Source organism: Ostrea edulis, chromosome 8 (assembly GCF_947568905.1).
Source record: "Ostrea edulis chromosome 8, xbOstEdul1.1, whole genome shotgun sequence".
Lineage (NCBI taxonomy): Eukaryota > Metazoa > Mollusca > Bivalvia > Ostreida > Ostreidae > Ostrea > Ostrea edulis.
In genome coordinates, this window is record NC_079171.1 from 39,807,695 (window position 1) to 39,830,913 (window position 23,219).

General features: G+C 33.1%; 1 protein-coding gene across 1 annotated transcript; it reads left to right on the top strand.

The window, feature by feature from the left end:
- Positions 1 to 378: 378 nt before the first annotated feature.
- LOC130049691 (multiple epidermal growth factor-like domains protein 10) lies at positions 379 to 21,759 on the top strand. Its single transcript, XM_056147606.1, has 10 exons — positions 379 to 395; positions 1,929 to 2,176; positions 5,888 to 6,025; positions 6,620 to 6,757; positions 8,273 to 8,404; positions 9,001 to 9,138; positions 9,872 to 10,012; positions 10,177 to 10,314; positions 18,861 to 18,998; positions 21,247 to 21,759. Exons 1-10 carry the CDS (start codon positions 379 to 381, stop codon positions 21,450 to 21,452), a joined length of 1,434 nt encoding a protein of 477 aa, XP_056003581.1. The 3' UTR covers positions 21,453 to 21,759.
- Positions 21,760 to 23,219: the final 1,460 nt, after the last annotated feature.

The following is a 23,219-nucleotide window of genomic DNA, read 5'->3' on the forward strand; positions in this document are numbered from 1 at the left end:
TGGACAAGAGAACCCAGATACTTTGTACTGGGAAGTGACCACCGACCTTCCGAAAGTAAACTGGGAAACTTTCTCACTTATCGGCGCGAGTGGGATTCGAACCAGCGCCACGAATACTGGGAAATTAGGTAAAGTGCACGTGCTCCATCAATATATTGCCCACGTTATAATGCCACCACGCTTATTGCCTGAAAATCCTAAAGAATGGGTTCCCTCCCATGTTAACACCCCCGTTTTAATGCTAACCCCGCATAATGCGATATGTCACTGATTTTCACAAACAAATGGTTAAATTGTATAGGGCTTACCCTCGATAATAATGTCAATTGCCTAACACTGCGTAATCACATCTGTACTTTGATAGCGATACGATGAAATATGACAGGCTGGACAAGGTATTCAGGTGGCCAGATTAATTACTAATAATTGCATAATTGAACTCAAGATAATTTAAAAGTTTATACAGAATAGAGACAAAATAACATTATAGTATTAAATTTCTTTCGATTGCTCAGTCGGTAATGGGGAATTCGTTATATTGGCACCCCTCTTTATCGCCCAATTCGTCTTAAATAAATGTTGGCAATATATCGAGCATGAAACAGGTTAGACAGCAATTAATGCAATGATGGGTTGTATTGGGGAAACTATATATTGTTATAAAGACCATAGAATTCGCGATACATATAAAGGGAAGGAGGGTCAATTCATAATGAAAATTTCAAGAATCATTGAAAATCACAAAAATCCATTCTTTCACTTCAAAAAGCAATAAATACCAAATAAAGATCCCTAATTCCAGCATCGGAAACGGGAAAAGTTCGGCATGTGTAGCATTTCGGCAAAGGAACATCGGCGGAGAAAGTTCAGATTTAGAGAATACAGTCGTGCACATACATTTCCATCGTCATAATATACGCGCATGCTTAATTCACCATTAAACTTCTAAAATGCCGTCATTGCTTCATTTGTATTACAAGGTACGACCTCCAAACAACACGCATCTATTGTTTTACAACAGTACCCATATTGCCTAGTGAGAGCCACTACATTGTATAGGAGACGATAAGGCTAGGGTGAGATGATCTACGTAAGTTCATACATGAAAGGTGCATATAATGAACAGTGATCAATCTCATAACTCCTCTAAGCAATACAAAATAGAAAGTTCGGCAAACACGGACCTCTGGATATACCAAAGGTGGGATCAGGTATATAGGAGGAGTAAGCATCTCCTGTCAACCGGTCACACCTGCCCCGAGCGTTAAAACGACTATAAAATTTGCGAAATGCTGACTTTAAACGACACTGCACCATCATCGTGTTTGTCAGTAGCCTGCTTCGATTTAAAAACCATAAGCAGAACAATATCTTGCGTATCGAATCAGTTGAGAGACATAAACACCATATGCAGGTGATAATATATTATATGGGAAGTTGATGTAATTTAATATCAAGGGGATGTGAATATGTGAGGTATCCGCCATTTGTTATGACGGGTTGTAGCATTTGTTTTCTACATTAATGTACAGCTTCAGTTCTGCTTTTTCACACGCTTTATTCATTAGAGCTCGCAGTACGCTGTGTTCCCTATAAAAGGTTTACCACGTGATCAGGGGTAGACAAAGACTAAAAACTAGTTCAAATGCAAAGGTTCTTTTTGGAACCATTGAAAGTGTGTTAAAATTATTGATACATAGCTAGATTAAAAAGGATAAAACACATCATTGACGAACATCTATACTGCATAGATTTATTTATAAACCTTATTCTTCCCAGTACATTAGAAGACTTTCTAAGAGATTTGTATATACTAAATTAAACGTGTCATCTCTATTTTACAGGAGACACTTTAATATCCTAGATTATGAAGTCTAATTTTTTAATCCTTCATATTTGGTTTATTTTTAATATTTTTAAGATTTCAGCAATGATTACATAGCTCGATTCCTTGGTTTCGCAGTATACATATCGAACACAACCAACAAAGATAACGGGGTACTATGTTTTAAAGACACGATGTTCACCAGAGCCACAATACCGAATCCAATAAACATAACATGTCCTAGTCATGGACGTTATGTTATATACTATAACGAGAGACTCCAGGGTGTCACCTATCCTACTGAATATTCTACGAACGCATGGAACGAACTCTGTGAATTTGAAGTTTACGGTAAACACAAGTTATGTATTTTACTGTTTGTTGGTTACTTGGTTAGTTGTATATTGTTTAACGTCCCGCTCACTCATATGGAGACGTCACTACTGCCGGTGAAGGGCTGGAAAATTTAGGCCTACCGTGTTTGAGCAGGAAGGATTTTCCTCTTGTGACACGGGATCGTGGATTTTGTGATCCCATCCGTAAGGCTGCACCATTTAGTCGTTTCGTACGACAAGCAAGGGGTAATGGGGGCCTAGTATAACTTGTATACCCAAGGAGCCTTGACATTTCTGTATTCACAGATGGAAAAAAAAATACCTGTAACTTAGAATCTATTCATACTTATGAATTAACATTTTTTGTCAATAATCTCCGAAACGCTTGCTCCAGAATTGATGCTTCCACATTTGATAATGTTTCATATGTAAGCTGAAGTCCGTTAGCTAAAATAGAACCTTACTTAATTAGTAGATATCGTAATATTAATTTAAACCATTTTCGTTAAAATAGCAAAATGAAAGTAAAGTGGTGGATCTAATTTAAGCCATTTTTCTTCTTTCTTTTTTTTAAACGACAAACCGATCTGAAGTTAATCCGTTGTTTATCAATGCTTGCTTTTGATCTTATAGAAGAAATAATTTCTCATTGTTTTTGAATAAATAAAATACGTCTGCTCGTTTCTTCAATCCGTGATTTTTGTTTTGAATCACCCTTATGAAAATTTCCAGAACGACGTGAGGCAACGTCATAATAACGCACATTTTCGGGCCTTTCCGGAAAGCCAAGAAGATTGGTTTTCAACATGATCAGCATAAAATTGTGTAGGTGTTCATTGTTAGTTATACTTATAATAGTTTTGACTAGGCCCATATTTATAATTTTATGAAGATTGATAACAATGTTACTGATATATACCTCACTGAATGATGGGCACATCCTTCCCCTCCCGAGACCAACGATCTGACACATCGATGAATGTTTTATCCCCCCCCCCCGTAATTAAAAGTCACTGTTGCGACTTTTTGTAATAATTTATTAACAGTTACTGATGTGTAGAAACGCACAAAAAGTTGTTGTTTTTTTTAATTTTGATTAAAAATGTTTTGTCATGACACACATATCAAAAGAAAGTAGTAAGTCGAAAACTGTCGAATATGTCAGATATAGAATGGTCCGGAATTGTTCTGGGAAGCTTTCGCCTTATAACTTAAACGTGTTACCAAAATTTGGTTGTACACTACCTGATAATGTCGAAGAAATCAGGACACTGTTTACATTTTAGCAGGTTTTCTCTTTGTCATTCATATAGCGTATTACGTTTTCTATTATTGCGTTTGAGATGAAATGATGTTATTCGTGATATTGCCCTTAAGCTGTCACAGTCGATAAAAACTACCATTATCAACACATTCGCAGTACTGAGTTTCAAATATTGATATTATGAACGACCGTTCATTTTGTCTTTGGTCAACTAATCGGCATGACGGATTACGATTGTTTTCGTAAAATCATTATTTCATTTTCAATTTATGTCACATAAAGAACATTTGGAGCTCCAAGTGATTCTTAATAATCAAGTTTTAGTTATTGTATATTATATCAATAAATATAACATGATTCATGCACGCAATTATTCAAACTTTTTCTTAAGTTCATTTGAATCAAAGATATCGTTAATTCAATTAATATGCGCAAAAATTATTAAAAAGTCCTTCCTATATGCAGTAATTCTGAGTCCCCGTGCTTTCTTGTTTTTAGAAGAAAAAAACTTGCAACATTTTCATCTGATCAAGCTTTGTTACACATATGTAACCATAGAATGAAAATTTTAAGCAAAATTGATTTTTTTTCAAAATATAATTGTTAAATCAAAATATAGAACGCAAATAAGAAATAGGAACAAAAAAGTTAAAAACACATTGAAAAAATAATGGATTAAGTTAAAACCTGTTAGATTGTACTTGTTAAAACATATAGAATTGAAACTGATAACAAAAATGATAAAATAGAATTTGTAAAAACAAAATTCTCAAAATATATGTATAGTTGTGGCACTGACATACCTCCATAATTTCCCTGTCAACGGATTTCATAGCGACATATTTTATTTAAAGATACCTGTAGTAATCTCGAGTCATGTTGCCAAATACCATGACGTTAATTAAGTCTTCATTGATAATATCGTTGGTTTCCATGGTATTTCAACTGTCGCTTTTGTGTCCAATTTTGTATCCTTCCCTATTGTCGATCGGGACATGTGCTCGTTTGGTGTGTCTGTCTCTTCACAACTTTAAAATTGTTCCTTTAAAACTATTTAGAACAGAAACTTAAATGTCAAATGTATATGATTACATATTATATTCATAAATATTCAGGTCAAAATGTTCACACCTTTGGATATGATAACGCTTTCATTCTCTCGTACTGTTAGTTTTCTCAAACGTTTTAGTCATTTTGTACTTATCCATATTTTCATTAGGGGATGGAAAATGGGAAACTGTTATACTTATTTTTGTCTACACAGTGTATGCTAGTTTGGAGAGTCTGAATGACAAAATCTTTTTGATGTGAAACATGTCATTTATTAATGTAAATGACAGATAATGTGTAATGGTAAATACAACCAATAATAAACGAAATACATGATGAAACATCACGATCAACATACATTTAATATCCACAATTATATGGCCAACCAATGATGTGAACTTAACACCCCTAAATTGTGACACTCCTTGGCACAGTAGCAAAGTTGCGTAACTCAAAAATCAAAATTACCTCCCCTTGCGCTAAACATGAACAGTACAAGAGAGATAACTCTAATAAGATATACAAGTCTACAGTTTACCAAAAATTAGTTTATTTCATAAACTCTATTTTGTCAATGCAAATGTTAACGTATTGTAAAATCGTGTGTTGCTGATTTTCCTGAAGTTTTATATTTTAAATAAAAGCGCATTCTATTAATAGCCACTTGTCCATCATACATTCCTAAAGGTTTATTATGATATTCCACTTCATCAGAAGGAATAAATAAACGTTTTCTGATACACCTTGGAGAACTGTTGAATCATTATATTTCGTGGGACTCAATTATCGTGATCCTGTAGGGACCCGGGTAATGACAGGTCCTCAGTTCCCCTTGTTTGTTGTAAGAAGCGACTATACAGGGTGGTCATTTGGATGAGACCACAATAACGAGGTCCAGTGTCACAGCAGATGAATAGAGATATGTCCCTGCTTAAAGGCTGTGAAGACGAGCATAGACCTACATTTTTAGCCTTTTACCGGCAATGTTGGCGTCTACATATTAAAGAAAAATTATTGAGCGGGACGTTAAAGAGTAAACAATCAACCAATTTTCGTGGATTTCATCTTTAATCTTGCCTCACGAATTTCTAACCACAATGAAGTGTACGATTTATATTATGTTTAAATGTACAGAAATTACATCACATGTTTTGAGGTGTAAAGGTTCGAACATCCACGAAAATTGACCCCCATGAACTGAATTGACTCATCAGTATCTTATTACATACGCTCGAGATTTTATCTATAAACATAAACTATTTTTGTGTGGATTTTCGCATTAGATAAATTTCGCTGACAGATGCCACTTGTTTTTCCTTTTATTTATTTTTTATTGAATGTGGTTTTGAAAAACAATATTCATGAAGTATTACATATACTCTTTTACGAAATGAATTCATCGATCAAATGCAGGTTGTCCAACACCAGGCGTTTATGGAGAGAACTGTGATATACCGTGTCCTCAGAACTGTCAGAAGAGACACTGTGACATTGTGACTGGAACCTGTCTGGGGTGTATTCCGGGATATAAGGGGTCTTTCTGCGATCAACGTGAGTCTTGTGATTTTTATTTCTAAACATGTTTCAAGAACTAACGTGTATCATGTGTAGTAATAGCAAAAAAAAAAAAAAAAAAAGAAAACCAACTTTAAAGCAATTGTTCAATTGTAAATTATATTTGGGTTTTTTTATAGTTTAGTAAACATCAATATTTTCGATGTAAATGTAATTTTAGATTACAGTAATGAAAATGGTCGGGAACAAACTCCGATATTTCAAAATATATTATATTCAGCGAGAAAAACCCGTATATGTAATAAAACGGTATGCATTCACAATATATACATACATATTTTAAGATTTTGGAAGCTAAGAAAATCGTTACGTTTAATTGTTCTGATGTAAATTAATTTTGATATCCATACATGTACATATATGTATATCTACACATGCCACTAATGTAAATGATTTACTTGCTTACAATTATGATATTTTCTTCAGTCATAATTTGAAGTTATTGTAAATTGATTGTAAATATTGACTATTACAGGTTCTCGGTATAGGTATAATACAATATACAAGCTTACTGTATAATTACACATAATACTAGTTTAGATTTTTAACATGATTTACTGTGTCTCACAGCCTGTGATAATAAGAAATACGGCCTGGAGTGTAAACAGAACTGTGACAACTGTAGCGATGGGGAACAATGCAATCACGTGAACGGAAGTTGTCCAAACGGATGTGACGTCGGAGCTCGAGGCGATAAATGCGATGAAGGTCAGAAAAAATCCAGAAAATGCATACTTAGGGAAAACTTCGTTTTGATCAGACTTTTGCATTGCATCATTTTACACTCGATCATTTCAATGTAAAACTTGTACGGTACCAATTTTGATGCACCAGATGCGCATTTCGACAAATGATGTCTCTTCAGTGATACTCAACCGAAATGTTTGAAATCCGAAATAACTATTAAGTTTTAGAGCTAACTATAGCCAAAAACAGCGTGCCAAAAAAGTGGAGCCAAATTCGTCCAAGGATAAGAGCTATGCATGAGGGAGATAATCTTTAATTTTGAAATGAATTTCTAAATTTTAGAACAGCAATTAAATATACATCCGTATTTTCAAGCTAGTAACGAAGTACTTAGCTACTGGACTGTAGAGACTCTCAGGGACTAACAGTCCACCAGCAGAGGCCTCGACCCAGGGGTCATAATGTAAAACTTGTACGGTACCAATTTTGATGCACCATGTAGACATTTTGTTTATTATCAAGTTTTGTAGTTTAGTCTTAGTATCTTATTTAGTATTCATTACTATGTAAATATTTTATCGTCCTGAAAAAGGAAAAGGTCGTCCCGAAAATTTGACAGTTCAATATTTGTAGTGTCGTTGGTCATTTTAGCTCATTTCATATCCTTATAAAAATTTCTATGTCAAATAACTAATACATAGATGTACATCTATGTTACGTGTGATGAGGCGAATCTAAGACATTGTGATTTTATCATAGAATCAATCTCTTGGGGGGAATTTCGAGAGTCCTTTTTAACATTAAATACTTACAAGTCAATTTATGCGTAATCAATAAAAGAGTAAGTGTATATTTATATTTACAAATGGACGGATGCTGACTTATTGTATTTCATATCTCGAAAAACATTGACATTCTGATAACCTTTTAACTCTACACGAAACACTATATTTTAGAGGACAGCACGCCGAGGAACAATTGTAGAGTGCATTACAGACATGATTTTATTTGTGTATAATCGACTTAGTCTTCCTCCATGTTTCTATATGTGTTATACTTGATTGCACGATGATGCTGTCCATTTATTTCTGAATTGGTGATGAAACGCTGAATACACCGATTTTATCATTTCGTTAGAAGTATAATACTTTCCGGTTTTATTCAATGAATTATAGGCCAAATTGACAAAATAGCGAAAACAGAACTGGTTCAGTACCAGGTTTAACTATTTCCCCAAACGGCTTTAAAGTCATAGCGATTTAACATTAGCTATTTTAATAGAGAATGATCAGATCGATTGATCGGCAGAGTTTCATATATCTTTTGTCATTGGTTTGATTGATTGGTCTTAGTGAAAACTAATACGAATTCCGTGTATCAAGTTGTATTTAGGAAGCATTTTCAGCGACATGCATCTACCAAAGATGAAGGGAATTCAAAACATTATTTTATTTGTCAAACTAGGTGCTAAGTATTTATACTTTATACAAAATGATACAACACTTCATTTGATTTTATGAAATATTTATATGACAGAATGTCCTAGCGGTTGGTATGGAAAAAATTGTGCTGAGGCTTGCAATCCAAATTGTAGAGGTTGTAACAGATTTAATGGCAGGTGCAAGTCTGGTTGTCATCCGGGATGGAAAGGAGCATTCTGCGAGAAAGGTAATGTTTTACCTTATAAGCATAATTTTTAGCGTGCATTCAATTTTGGCATTATCAACTAGGGTGATGAGGTAGCTAAAACTGAATATCGTTAACAATTTATTCCATATCGGAAGTAATAGCTATTTTGCTTGGAAATCAGGAAATCGCTAAAATTACCTATCGCTATATAGATATATATATCCGAATTTATGGAAAATCGCTAAGTTTGTGTCTCATCAATAACCATTTATATGATATTTCAGTTTATATCAACAGATGCATTTTTGATATAGACGTTCGAGAGAGAGAAAAAATGGAAAAGTGTATTCGCATTTTAATATACAAAGCAGAAAAAAATCATTATGGATGTATTTTTTCATGGAGTTTGATAGATAAGATTGAAATTGTGGATGACTGGAATGTTTATTGTACCATGAATATATATAAATATATCTTATTGTTTAAGTTAATCCACAATAGCCACTATATTTTACGTTACATACAGTAAACAAGGGGATTAAAATTCGAGTTCCAAATGAATTGAATATTCGCAGGAATGTTAACGCAAACAAAATTACAAACATACATGTAAGTAATATTTATACTTATTACAGAATGTGATGGGAGAATGTATGGATATTATTGTACACAGCCCTGCGGTCAATGTCGGAATTTAGAACAGTGCCATCACATTAACGGAACATGTTTAAACGGCTGTGACAGAGGATATCAAGGCTGGGACTGTACTGAAGGTACAAATGTTGACGAATACAATTCATCGTTAGTTTCCCATCATCACCTGGATATGGTCTTTACGTATCTCAATTCATGTCGCAAGGGGTTATTCTCCGTTTAATTATCTTTTTTAAATCGAGGCAGACTACTACCAAAGTTGAAAGTAAAGTGATATCAAAATTTATGTTTAAATCAGCATTTTGCATATTGTATGGTCGTTATAACAATCTAGTTGGGTATAAAACCTGCCATTGGGTCATATCCTGTCTGACTTGTTTTATACCAGTTGCTAGGCCGTTCTTTACCAAATGGTTTTCACAGCGGATTACTCCGTTTGCATGATCAATATATACGGCTCACGGCAGGTGTGAACAGAGAGATGTTTACTCTTCTTAGGCACCTGATGCAATATCTAGTTGCCCGACTCTTGATTTAGCATTCGTTATAGGAGTTGTGAGATTGATCACCGCTCTTCATCTTCACCTTTTTTACACTAGAATTTACGTAGGTCGTAAACCATTTTGTTTTTCACATATTCTCCATTGTGGCATCGAACACTTTAGAGAAAATGTATTTAATATAAACGAATTAAAATCGGACATTCTTGAGTAAAGATTAAAGAAATGAATTTTTCTTGTCGAATATTTTACTTCAGAGTAAAATAACTTTCAGTGGCATATAACCCCCGTGATTGAAATTGCGTATCCATCCATTGTAATTCACTATAACTCTGATTTTCTTTATGAACAGAATGTCCAGAAGGTCGCTATGGTTACAACTGCCAAGAGAGATGTAACATCAACTGTGGAGTCCCTGAGAGCTGTGACAGAGTAACAGGACAGTGTCAGAATGGATGTCGGGCGGGGTGGAAAAATCAGAAATGTGATTCAAGTAAAGCACTATCATGATACATAACGACATGGATTTTGTATTTCATTTTTATTTTTTTTTGGCATTGCTAATAATCAATCATCTCATTTTCGCGGCATATATTTAACCCAAATAAATAATGCTTCAATTTGTCAAGATATCTATATGTATCTTCATTTCCATAGAATGCGATGGTAAAACATTTGGACTAGGCTGTGCACAAGTGTGTGGAGTTTGCTTGGGTAACGAACAGTGTCATCACGTAAACGGAACGTGCACCAATGGATGTGACAGAGGTTACAAAGGAATCAATTGTACACAAGGTAATTCCTTCATTTTTGAGCTTGTTATGGGTTTTTTTTTGTTTTTTTTTTTGGAACCTAATTGTTTTATTAATCATTTAGAGACTAGCAACATCAACAACAAAAGATTTTAGCGAAATTGAAAAAAAGTAAACAGACATGTCATGTATAAATAAAGTCACCCAGAAGTCTTATGTAAATGATATTAAATGTACACGGCACTGTGATATAATCTGGTATTATACATATGAACCATCCATATATTTCACAGGATTGAGATACAATGTATAACTGAAATTATTCAGAAGTGTTATGTAAATGATATCACACAAAACTGTGATATAATCTGATATTACACATACATGCATATGTGATACAACTGATATTACACATAATTGGGATGTAACTGAAATTACTCAGAAGTATGATATAATTTGATATTACTCAAAACGGTATTACATGTATAACTGATATCACACAGAATTAATATGGTTTACTGTTATCAAAATATGATATAAAGATTCCATTGATTGCTGATGTTAAGAAGAAGGTGCACTAAGGGTCGAATTTGGCCCATTTTCAGAAGTTGGTAATTGTATGTCCTAATACTATATGGGTGTGTACTTTCTATATATAGTAATTATATCCATGTATCATATATATTTTTAGCTCTTCTGAGCCGAAGACTCAAAAGAGCTATTCATATGGCCATATGTCTGGCGAACGGTGTGCGGTGTGAATCAATGTTTTGGAAAATGGGCTATATCTCAAGAACCCCTAGACCAATTTTTGTTAAGTTTGTGAGAGGGTATCCTTGGCCTAAGGGCTTTCATTTGTACTAACACTAGAGTTGTGACCCTTTAACAAGGGGAAATAATTAGTAAAATGCAAAAGGAGTTGCTGCTAAAAAATCTTCTCAAGAACTACCGGGCAAATTATCACCAAACTTATTTCTAAGGATGAGGATAGGTTGTAGATAAAAAAAAAATTGTTCAAGGGATTATCCTGGAGCAATGGGAGTGGTCTCAAAGTCACTTCAAAGTTGACCTTAAATTTTGTTTTGTTATAACTTTGATATTTTGCTTAGTATAAGGACTAGGATCATCAAAGAGCCTGGCTCAAAAAGTGCCAAAAATGGCCCATGCTTAAAACAAATAAATATTAGTGCAAAATACATCTAGAGACTTCAAACTTTCTCTAGCTATCTTTCATTTTTCTTGTAACCGGTCTTCAAAATAGCGTGTATTACAACGATTTTGTCGTTAAACGTCGCAATTGAACAAAACGTCATTACATAACGTTGTCAACGCTTCGAAGTTTCCATGGCTATATTGGGTTGGTTATTTCGATGAAAACAAAATATTTTGAAAATATTTGATATACATTTACGTTGAACTAGTTGATAACAGTTACCAAGACTACTGATCTTGGATAATTTCAACTCGGAATATGAACGAGTTTTGGTACGAGTAAAGCCGATACCGCATCTAGTGGAATGTTATTTTTTAATTTGAAAAAAAAAATCAAACACCTAACGTGTGTTTTATTTAATCAATATGCAAGATTTACGGCTCGTTTTCAATAAAAAAAAAATATAATAAAAACATTTGTTAATGTTTTATAACGTGTAAATATTTTCAATTGCATTCTTTAAAACACTTAAACACCTTAATTGTGTTTTACTCAAACATGATGTAACATGACAGGATTTTTAAATGAGTGGTTTATTATTATCATTTTATTATTATTTCTTTATTAACATTATTTGCATTAAAATGTTTCATATTTAAAAACATTGTGCAATATTGCAGTCTCATTTTTAATAGTAATAGTATATTTATGCATTGCAAGACCACACCTTTCAAAATAGCTATGGACGATGACTATGTTTGAGTTGCTTCCCCTTTAAATGAACGTGTTGTAGTATTCATTTCTCTATTCATTAACTTTAATACATACATATTTATAATTTTTACATTCAAGAATAAACAATTTATGTATTTTTATGTGATATTGTTGTATTACTTGCGGTTTGATAGATTTTGAATAAAGTCGTATGATGTCTTTCTTCACATAACTTTGTACAATGTTGTATGCAAAGATAGATTACCAAATAAATGCATTTACGTTTTCATTCATCTGTTACGTGAATAACAATGGAAGGTACACGAACATGTATATAAGATAAATGTGATTCATTATGATGATATGGAATGGACGTTAATTAATTTGATGTTGCGTTATGTTTCTTGAAAGTTCATGGTTAGGTCCGCTTGGCCTCATTTCCATCAACACAACACAGGGTCTACGACTGCGGATTGGAAATATATTGGAGATAGTAAAAATGTCCCACGATGGAAGAAACTGAGCTTGGGAGATTTTTCTCTATTTTGGAGACAACCCGTATACTATATCCCACATACATCCCCCCGACTTAGAATCTAACGCCGTATGTTATGCTTGTCAATACTTTTTAATGTTTTTCTTCTGGCTGCCCCCTCCCCCTTTCTTTTTGAAAAACGATCAATACGTGCCTCTGAAATTATCCCAAATTAGAATCTAACGCCGTATGTTATGCTTGTCAATACTTTTTGATGTTTTTCTTCTAGCTGCCCCCTCCCCCTTTTTTGAAAAACGATCAATACGTGCCTCTGAAATGATCATTGGATACTTGTTGTAAATTTTAATGTATATATATTTGATTATCATAACCCTCGTAAAGAATGTGTAGTAAGTCGATCACTACACACACAAAGGGATCTACTAGAGGTTATTGAAGTTAACCATTATTGAATGTTTTTACATAGATAATTTGCGATAAACAAGAATTGCATCTACTAATCAATTTCTGTTGTTTTTACAGCATACAATTTTTTGGTATTTATTTTCAATGAAAATGGGGGCGCTATCTACATTTGTTCTCTGTCCTTTTCCATGCATGTGTAGCAATATTAGGTGATATAGGCCTCCATTATGTGACGTAACGTACTTTCTTTCGAAATGGAATGTTTACTGCTGTAAAGAAATATATCTCTCATCCAAGCAGATTCTCATGATAGTAATATATTTTACGCTATATGTACATGTATGATTATGGTATTTATGAAGTTTTTGCATATGTTATCAACTAATCGTAGGTGAGAAAAATTGCAAGTTGTTAGAACTTGTATTCGAACCCTTTGCATATTAAATATATGCAATGAAATATGTTCAAACCAAAACGGATTGTAATTAACTTCAAAAATTACAATTTCAATCCCATGTTTTCAAATCGCTAAAAAATGTTCCAGTCTGTATGTCGATAGAGCTAGTACTTCGATGTTTACTGGGGAGCCCGCGCTAAGTGAGCATCCGTCTATTGCATTGTGACGTCAAATGTTTTGACTAACGGGTGAAAATCACGAATGCTATATATATTTCTTTTCTTGCCAATTTAATCGTATAGAAGAAAGTTGTACGGGTATGATATTAAAATTTATAATATGTTTAAGTGTCTTTTATTGATATCTTGCTAAATCCAGTAGTATTTACAAACAATGTTTTCAACTCTTGTTTCTACACGCGCCAGAATGATGGCAAGACGACAATAGGCTTTTATTATTCTATTTTTTTCACATGGGGCGCGTTCTTCACGGAGAAAAATACTTATTGTAAAAAATACTTTTTATGGTAATACTTCGTTTTATACTTGATTTTTTCTCCTCGAAAAAACGCGCCCCACTTTAAATATTGACATAAAGTTGCAAAAACACGAAAATATTCCGGAAAATTCCTATCTGTTACTGGTTTCGGTAGTTAGCAATGCTAGGTAATCATCCTGTTTGACCAAAATGACCCATACACGTTATGATCAAGTAATGTAGATTAGAAAAAGGTACATAAATTCAAAGGACACGATAATTTATTTTTCAAGAAATATATAGGCCATTTATGGCACTTTTTGAATCTAGCTCTTTTGTCAGTTGATGCATCTTAGGACCTAATATCATGCTGTTTCAAAAGTAGGTCATGGTGACATACTTTTTGAATTTCACAGGTAACTATTATTAAATGGATTTTGATGCATATCTTGGACACTTTTGAGCCTATGATCATCAAAAGTTGTCAGTTGATGGATCATGGGACTTTGAACCCCGTCACGTTAAAAGTATGTCACTTTGACCTACTTTCTGAATTTTATGGCTAATCATTTATGAATACATTTTAGGTTATTTCAGATACCGAGAGGTTTAGAATCATCAAACCTTGTAAGTTGATGCGTCTAGAGGCCTCGAAACATATTTATAAAAGAAGTAGGTCACAGTGACCTACTTTCTGAATTTTGCAGACATTCAAATACACATTTTCAATATTAGAGGCATATTTTGGACACTATGAAAGCTAGTGTCATCAAACTTTGTCAGTTGATGCATCTTGAGTCTTCATAGTTTGTTGACCAAAAAGTAGGTCACCGTGACCTACTTTTGGAATTTGACGGCTATATTTTAATATTTCAGATACTATTTGACTTACAATTATCAAACTTTGTCAGTTGATGCATGTTGAGCTTTGAGAGTGTTTTGACTAAAACATAGGTCACCGTGACGTATTTTTGGATTTTGACGGCTATATTTTAATATTTCAGATACTATTTGACTTACAATCATCAAACTTTGTCAGTTGAAGGGTCTTGAGTCTTCAGAGTGTGTCGACCAAAACATCTCTGTGACCTACTTTTGGAATTTGACGTTTATATCTGAATATTTCAGATACTATTTTACTTCCATTATCAAACTTTGTCAGTTGATGTATCTTGAGTCTTTGGAGTGTGTCGATCAAAAAGTAGGTCACTGTGGCCTTCTTTTGGATTTGACGGCTATATATGAATACTAGTTGACTTGTCAGTTGATGTATCTTGAGTCTTCAGTGTGTCGACCAAAAGTAGGTCACCGTGACCTACTTTTGGACAGTTACATTTAAATTTTCAAGTACTATTTGAATTAACATCATCAAACTTTGTTAATTGATGAATCTTGGTTAGTGAGAATTTTTGCCTGTTCTACAATGTATCAGAAGAGCCATTCTAGGCTTATTGGCCTCTTGTTGTGATATGAAGTAGCAAGGTTGACATGTTTTGCGAGTGGAAGATTTAATGTTGTGTGTTGAATCTGTCTCTGATGACGTTTTCTCAATTTGTATACAGAAAAAAAAATGTTTAATTTACCTTGATAATTAAAATGATGATTTTTAAAACGTTGTCGATAAACACACAAAACTTCTTTTCAATAACATTAACAAATAATTTGTATTTAAATTGCGATATAAAGTAGCAAGGTTGACATGTTTTGAGAGTGCAAGATTTAATATTGTGTGTTGGATCTGTGTCTGATGACGTTTTCTCAATTCGTATACAGAAGAAAAAAAAGTTTAATATACGTACGTTATTAATTACGATGCTTGGATAATTCTTAATAAGTCATTGACACACGCTCAAAATTCTTTTCAATAACACTATAGAAATATCATAATCTAACACTATTTACAAATGACCATAGGCATCAAAACCCTTGGTTGAAGTCTTAGACTACGGATGGCTAAATGTGAGTTAATTACATTACATAAGCGTATTCTATTGTACAACACTTTTAATGGTATGAGCTCTGAATATCCACGAGGTTGTTTTTTCAAACTCATGATCCCTATTAACTGCGTTCCGAAATAGATTATAATTTTTGTTTACCAAACTATTGAATAATTTTACTCCAAAATGCTATTCAATACTCAGGCGTACATGTATCCAATGAGCTACCATTAAACATAAATTTATCCCCTTCTCTTACTGTTTTTAGAAGAAATGTGGAAATATTTATAATTGCCGGCGTTTTCTGAAATACATTTTCTATATACATGTGTATATGTGTGTAAAAATATAGCTATGCATTTTCGTTAACCACCACCCCATTTTTTATTCCCTCGTGCATTACATGTACCTATTCTTTACCATAATATATGACTTCCATACTTGTCTTAAATGAACATGAACACGATTTGAGCTGAAAATTTTCAAATTTTATGTTTTGATTTTTAATGTTAGAATGCTTAACTAAGGTATTACTAATGATCAGCAAACATTTGATTGCCAGTAGTCATTGTACATGGGAGATACATATTTCACAAGTCCTTGTAATGTAAACAAGGCTCGTGCCTTTGTTTTGTTTACATAGGTTATATATACAAGTAAAAGTGTCCTTAAAAGAAGATTTTCTTTCAATTTATAAATGAATTCTTAACGCAATTAAATATTGTCTAGTGTTTGGCGCATCTCATTTTGTTTTAAACAGGCTAGTTTCTATTAAACAGTTTAATGTAAACAAAAACATGACACGAGTCTTTTATACATAACAAAGGATTGCGAATGCCGTATTTCACTTATAACTCAACAACTGATATTCAAATTTTGGTTGACCATTGGAAATACTTAAGTTAAGCATTGTAAACATTAAAAATGCGAAAATAAAATTTGAAAATTTTCATCTCAAATCATGTCCATACCCCTTTATATTCACTTTGTTATACGCTGTATATAATCAAGGAGGATATCTTTATGTGCTTATCTTTGATTGTACGTATCACTATGTGCATATTTTTTGCATTTCAGAAGTCCCCGGGAAATAACAATGTATCGTAATAATAGGGCTACCTTCTCTACATAAAACATTATCATTATTATTATTATTATTTTTACATTTTATCATTGTTCAAATTTTCATCAACGAAGTATAAATAGATAAGGTGCTTACAAGTTTTTATGATTTCCGTAGTTAGAAATATGAATGTAAATCATTGAAATATTTAAACATTTGATTTTTTTTTAAATCGCAAATAGGTTTTTGGAAAAAGAATTTTTGAAAAGAATAGAAAAGATGTTCATCTCCAAAACACAATAGAGTATGTTCTGGTAATTCCAGAAAATTCACTTCTGTTTTAATCACTTCTTCCTACGATTTATAATAAGTGATAAAAAATGACTGATATATTTTGACAGAGAAGGTCTTTCGAGTCTAACATATGGGTTCTCTGTGGTTGAAAACGCTGAATTCCGACATGCTCATCAAAATAAAAGTCAAGCTTAAAGTCGGAAATTCCGGACAAGTATCGCATTAATCCGGACACCATTGGTATGAGATGTAAAACTATATTTCCCTTCCGTTAAAAAACTTTAAGAAGAAGGTTTCCATATTTAAAACCCTTGTTTCTCTTAATCATTTATGAATTCTTATTTCTAATTTCCTATGCGATGGGTTAACCGGACCTGTAATGCTCTTATATATCATCAGTTATGCAATTATCATTGAAATTGGAGTAAAATTTACTAAGTTTTATCATTATAGTTGCTTTTCCTGAAGTTGATTTATTCTTTTATCCTTTTTACGGATTAGGTTTTCTTTTCAATTGACTACCTACTAATTAAGAGCCAAGACGAAATTGATTTCTGTCCGTGTTTTGACAGTTTCCGATCAATCACCTATGTGGATGAATAATGCGTAATGAATAAGGTGTCTAAAATATTTTTTTAAAAATACATCTCAGTTGATTTTTAACACTCTCAGTCGAAAAAGTAAATATTGCCTAAAGCACAGTGCATTGTGACGTAAAAAACCACAACAACTTGGCAACGATTCAAATCACAATCTCGCCAAATTGGCGACGCCATTTTTATTTTACAACGATTTAGTTTCCACCTTGCGACTGTTAATAATAGTTTCTATTAGTTTTGGTACAATGACACCCCTTATTAGTAAAACTTAATAAGATAAAATCATTTGAGTACAAAACAATTAAAATATAAATCATTTCAAAACTCAATACTTAACTACGTGTTTGTTAATTCTAATTTAGAAAGTATCAATTTAATCAAGTATAATATTAGTATTCTTCACACGTGGTCGAAAAGAAAAAGAATGGTGTAAGTAAGTTTTTACATCGAGTTCATCGACTGTAAAAATGGGATTAAGGACCTACCAAACTAGATATATACGGCTATCTCATTTTTATTTCACTAAAGGGTAGATACATATGCAGAGATCCACGATTCGTTTTGGTGTGCTAATAAGACAGGCATTTGGTCAGCACTCAATTCATTTTGGAAAGAAATGTTTAAAACGACATGCTGTCTTTTGAAACTATTTTCATTTATGTCTCTAAAACCGTCATTTTTATGCATATTGAATTGTTTTTATAATTGTTTGTTTCATCTCGTTCAAATAATATCGCAGTATTAGAATCTAACATAAAAATTGGAGCATCTATACCCTTATGTTTGGCGCGGCACCATGTTCCAGTTTCGAACACCCAGTAAATCCAGCATTCTACCAATTTTCTACTGCAACCGCTTGCATAAATGTATTAATATATTCATGGGATACATTCTGTTATATTTTATCATTGCAAAACGTTTTGAATTAATTCAGATTGTTTGATATTGAATTGTGAGTTTTAATAATGTTGTATATACACCAATATTCAATATCATATTGATACGTGTTCTAAGAAGATTTTGGTACATTTCTTTGTTTTGTTTTTTGTAGAATGTGAGAATGGGTTATATGGATACAAATGTAGCAAATCATGTGGACATTGTTTACTTCCGGAACAGTGTGATAACATCAACGGAATATGCATGGGTGGATGTAAAAGTGGTTTTCAGGGAATGTTCTGTACTGAGGGTGAGTTTACGAGACTTGTGACCATAAAAAGGAATATGCATGTAATATTCCCTGTGATATAAAAGGTTTTTTTTTTCAACAAAATATGTGTACAAATCTACAGACCATATATTTCTAAATCTTACCATATGAGAAAATATGTTTCTGTTTTTAAAGTCGCGCATTTGAAAGGTACATACAATGAAGTTTACTCTTCAACACAATTAATTTCTTAAAGCAGTATAGGCCTTTCCGAAAATGTGAGTTATAACTCTCTGTATTCTAACATTTAGTGTGAATATGACAACTTCCGGCTAGTAACACGATCAGACTGCGCAATATCTGAAGTGTTATGTTGAGTATGGATGCTGTTCAAAATCGAAAACTGTTGAAATCATTTCTATGAGAGTGTAAGAAAATGTTAATGGAAATTGATCGATTCGGGGATGTAATGTTTCGGGAGGGGAGTGGGGTTGAGGAGGAGGTTAAAAATCAAATTGGAAAAGAGACATAATTTAGTTGTTTACAGATGTCTCCATTAACAACTGGCATAATTTTTTTGCATGAAATCAGAAGTTAACAGAACTACCGATTCTCAAAAGATGACGGCCACTCATCAGCTCAAAGCTCGGATTTTTACGACGATCGACACGTGCATGGATCTTGCATATCATGATACCCAGCCCCCCCCTCCAACTACCCCCTCCCCCCAATATATAAAGTAGGAAATTAACGCTCTCATTGTTTTATCAAGGATAAAATTATTCCATCACTACCAAATGACTCTTTCAAAAATAAACCAGATTGCAAAGTTTGAGTAACATTTTCTCCAAAATATAACTGCATGGAAATTATTTTTACATATGCAGATGAGATTGGTTATCTCAACTGATATATTTATAAAGCAGTAAAATAGGTAATTAAATCAAAATAGGATTCCATTTGTTCAATATCTCGATTGATATAAATTATTTTTCATACTTTTGGCCCGGGAGGGGGGGGGGGGTACGTGCCACTCTCAGATGTACTCTTAAGTTTGATCTCCCAATATAATGCTTTTTACGTCTTTGTATCTTTCCTCTTTTATTCGTTTTAGCCCCCCTGAGATGTTTGATTATATGTAGGCACGTATCATATCATAACGGAAATTGCAATGCTAGATTTAGTGTCCCCTTCCTTTTGCCACAAACTTACAAAATAATATGAATAAAACTTCCAATATTTTACGCAGAATAGCTGTATTTACGAGTACATGCTCTTGTATTACTATGAATTCGGGCAGTTTATTTTATTTTCAAAACATAGCGTAAATGTCAGTTTAGAGATGGTTTGTGACGATCAATTTCCTCATGGTTAAATTTGCCTCTCATTTCCAAGTTGCCTACAGGCTGGATTAAATTTTACTCGCCAATCGAAAGAGGTGGACATTTCCAGAATCCAGAAGTGTCAGTCTTACATACCTAAACGTACATCGTGTCAGAACTTTTAACGCTGAATGTGCTACATTGATATTGAACAATCAACCTCTGATATTTTGTTGTAAATCTGACTACGTGAGAACTCCGAGTTCAGAGTAAAGATCCTGTTGAAATTTATGCAATATATGATAAAAAGTAGGTCTACATTAAACACGTGAAATCCTAGAAGAGGGTAGTTAGATTAATCTGTGTCTCAGGACAGGCCCTCGGTATGAAATTACATCACTTTAACGATAGTACATTCTATCGGGGGCGGGGGGGGGGGGGCTTCCCCTATTTACAACATAAATATTCTATCATTTTTACATGCAAAGTTGGTTGGTTTCACGTGTATGAGGGAAACCTATGCATTGTGGTTTTTTTTTTTATCAACGTGATCGTATTTGTTGGCGTGATTACTGTAACATTATACAGCAATATCTTTACAGCCTTCTACGCTGTTGATAATGACGCTTCTCGAATATACTACCCGGAAATCTTAAACTATTGTTACGCAAGCTCACTACGTTACGGATCAAGAATAGATAACTCATGTTTTTGGATTGGGCTATAACTTCAGCAATAACAATGCGAACCAGCATGTGTTGAAAAAAATGTTGATAAACTTTAAAAACGTATGGTTTATGTAAATGAATTGGCAAAATGATATGATTGACTTGCTAAACATTGACCATCGATATGAATCCTTATTTTTCATTCCATATAAAAGAACACAATGTAAATAGTATTTACACTATGTATAATTTATGAATGATTTAGTGAATTATCAATTATTCCATGTCTATTTTAAGTTGATGCTACGAACAGACCATCTTTAGAACAGTTAAAAGAAGAAAACTTAAAACTGGACAATGTGCGATTGAGATATGAAATAGAAAAGCTGAAAACAGAAAACGAAATCATGGCCATCCAGAGAGAGTTCTTGTTATTAAAGAAGTCGAAATTAGAATGTGAAATTCAGGTAAACCCCCATCTCGACTGTCATGGAAAACAATAAAGAATAAAAATACCCTGCCCTTCTTCTGTATATACACATATGCTTGTATTGTAATTTGTTAGAAAATAGTTGTCCAGGTACATAGTATTAAAATATATATGATATGAATTTTATTTCTGATAGGTCATTTTGAATTACATTAAATATTAAAACGTGTTTACATACAAACCGAATATTGAGCTTGATTAGTTATCTTCATTTGATAGGAAGTTTTGCTTTTTGGGATTCCTACTGTCTGTACATATAATAACATTATGTATTCAGTTAATATGTGAAGTTTTAATTAAAGTGTTGTATAGATAATTTTCATCCTTTTCGTTTTGCTTATATAATAAAGATAAAAAGAACGCACTTCATAATTATACAAATACATTGTTACATTTTAATTCTTTATTTTCTAATTCTTTATTTTCATTCATAATTAACAGGTTCTCAATAAACTGACATATCTTACTATTTACGACGAATATATTCTTACTTTACAGTATTATTATTTATGTATTCAGTACTGCGGTGTACAAAGTATATTTCCGTTTATTATAGGTTGTATGCATGCATTTATCGGGGAGTGCAAGAATGCGTTTGATCCCTTGATTTTGTAGAACAATTAACACCATGTCAATGGCGAGTTGCGAGCAAACATAAATTACAAACAGCACGGCACTAACTGGTATTCTGTTAATTAGTTTCTGTATAAAGATATTTTATCAGTTCCTAGTTTCCGCAGTACGACGGTTTGTAAGTGGATTTTAACAGAAAGTACGCATACGTTTTATCCTCAGTTTTTAAGTCAATATGAATGTAGCGGTTGATATAAGTTCGGTAATATCTATATTTCTTAGTCCGTTATATCCGTTTGCTTTTTCATTACAAGTGTAAAAATAAAAATTGCGGGTTGTACATCGTTCATTCACTGTAATCACCAACACAACACTTGTCGCGAGAGTAACAGCGCAGGTTTCGTGTCAGTAGAGCGCCGTTTTCTGTTTGGTTTTTTTTTTTAATGAATTTTCCTGTTTTCTTTAATTGGGCGGGGATAACGATCTCGGTCTAGAGAAATTAAGTTGAAAAATGCGATGTTTACATTTTGATGAATCAATTGCAATTTTCTAGTCATTCTGTAACTCTAAGAAAATTATACCTGTTCATTTTAATATTCAATAGCGTTTGTTTTCCTAATTTTCTCTCTTTGGTGCATATATAAATACGTTCCGTATGTTCCATGTATTATTCCATGGTGTGAATGAAATAAGCTAAACTAAACTTATATTCTCATCATTCGATGCTTTTACAATTAAGTGGGGTAGTTACCCAATGAAGAGGTGAAGGTAACGAACAGTGATCAATCTCAATAACCCCATAAAGATTATAAAAATAAGAGTAGGGAAAACACGGACCTCTAAATACACCACAGGTGTCTAGGAGGAGTAAGCATCCCTTGTTAACCGTCATCCCACGTGAACCCTATATCTTTATCTTTATGACACACAGATAACATATTATACAACTAATTTCTATAACACTGTAGGAACCTAAGCATTTATATCTTTTCTAAAACTCTCTCATTTAAAAGTTTAGATGAGTCAACGATCCATTCCCCTTTCCAGAATTGATGAATATCACAATTCTGCAGTGTATAGTGTTGCCGATTTTTATAACTTTCGCATTTCTATAAAATGCATTGTGAAAGCTGGATGCAAATGTCCATGATTCTATGTGGTAATTGCTATGTATCAGTTAATTATAAAACATATTTTCCATCAGGTA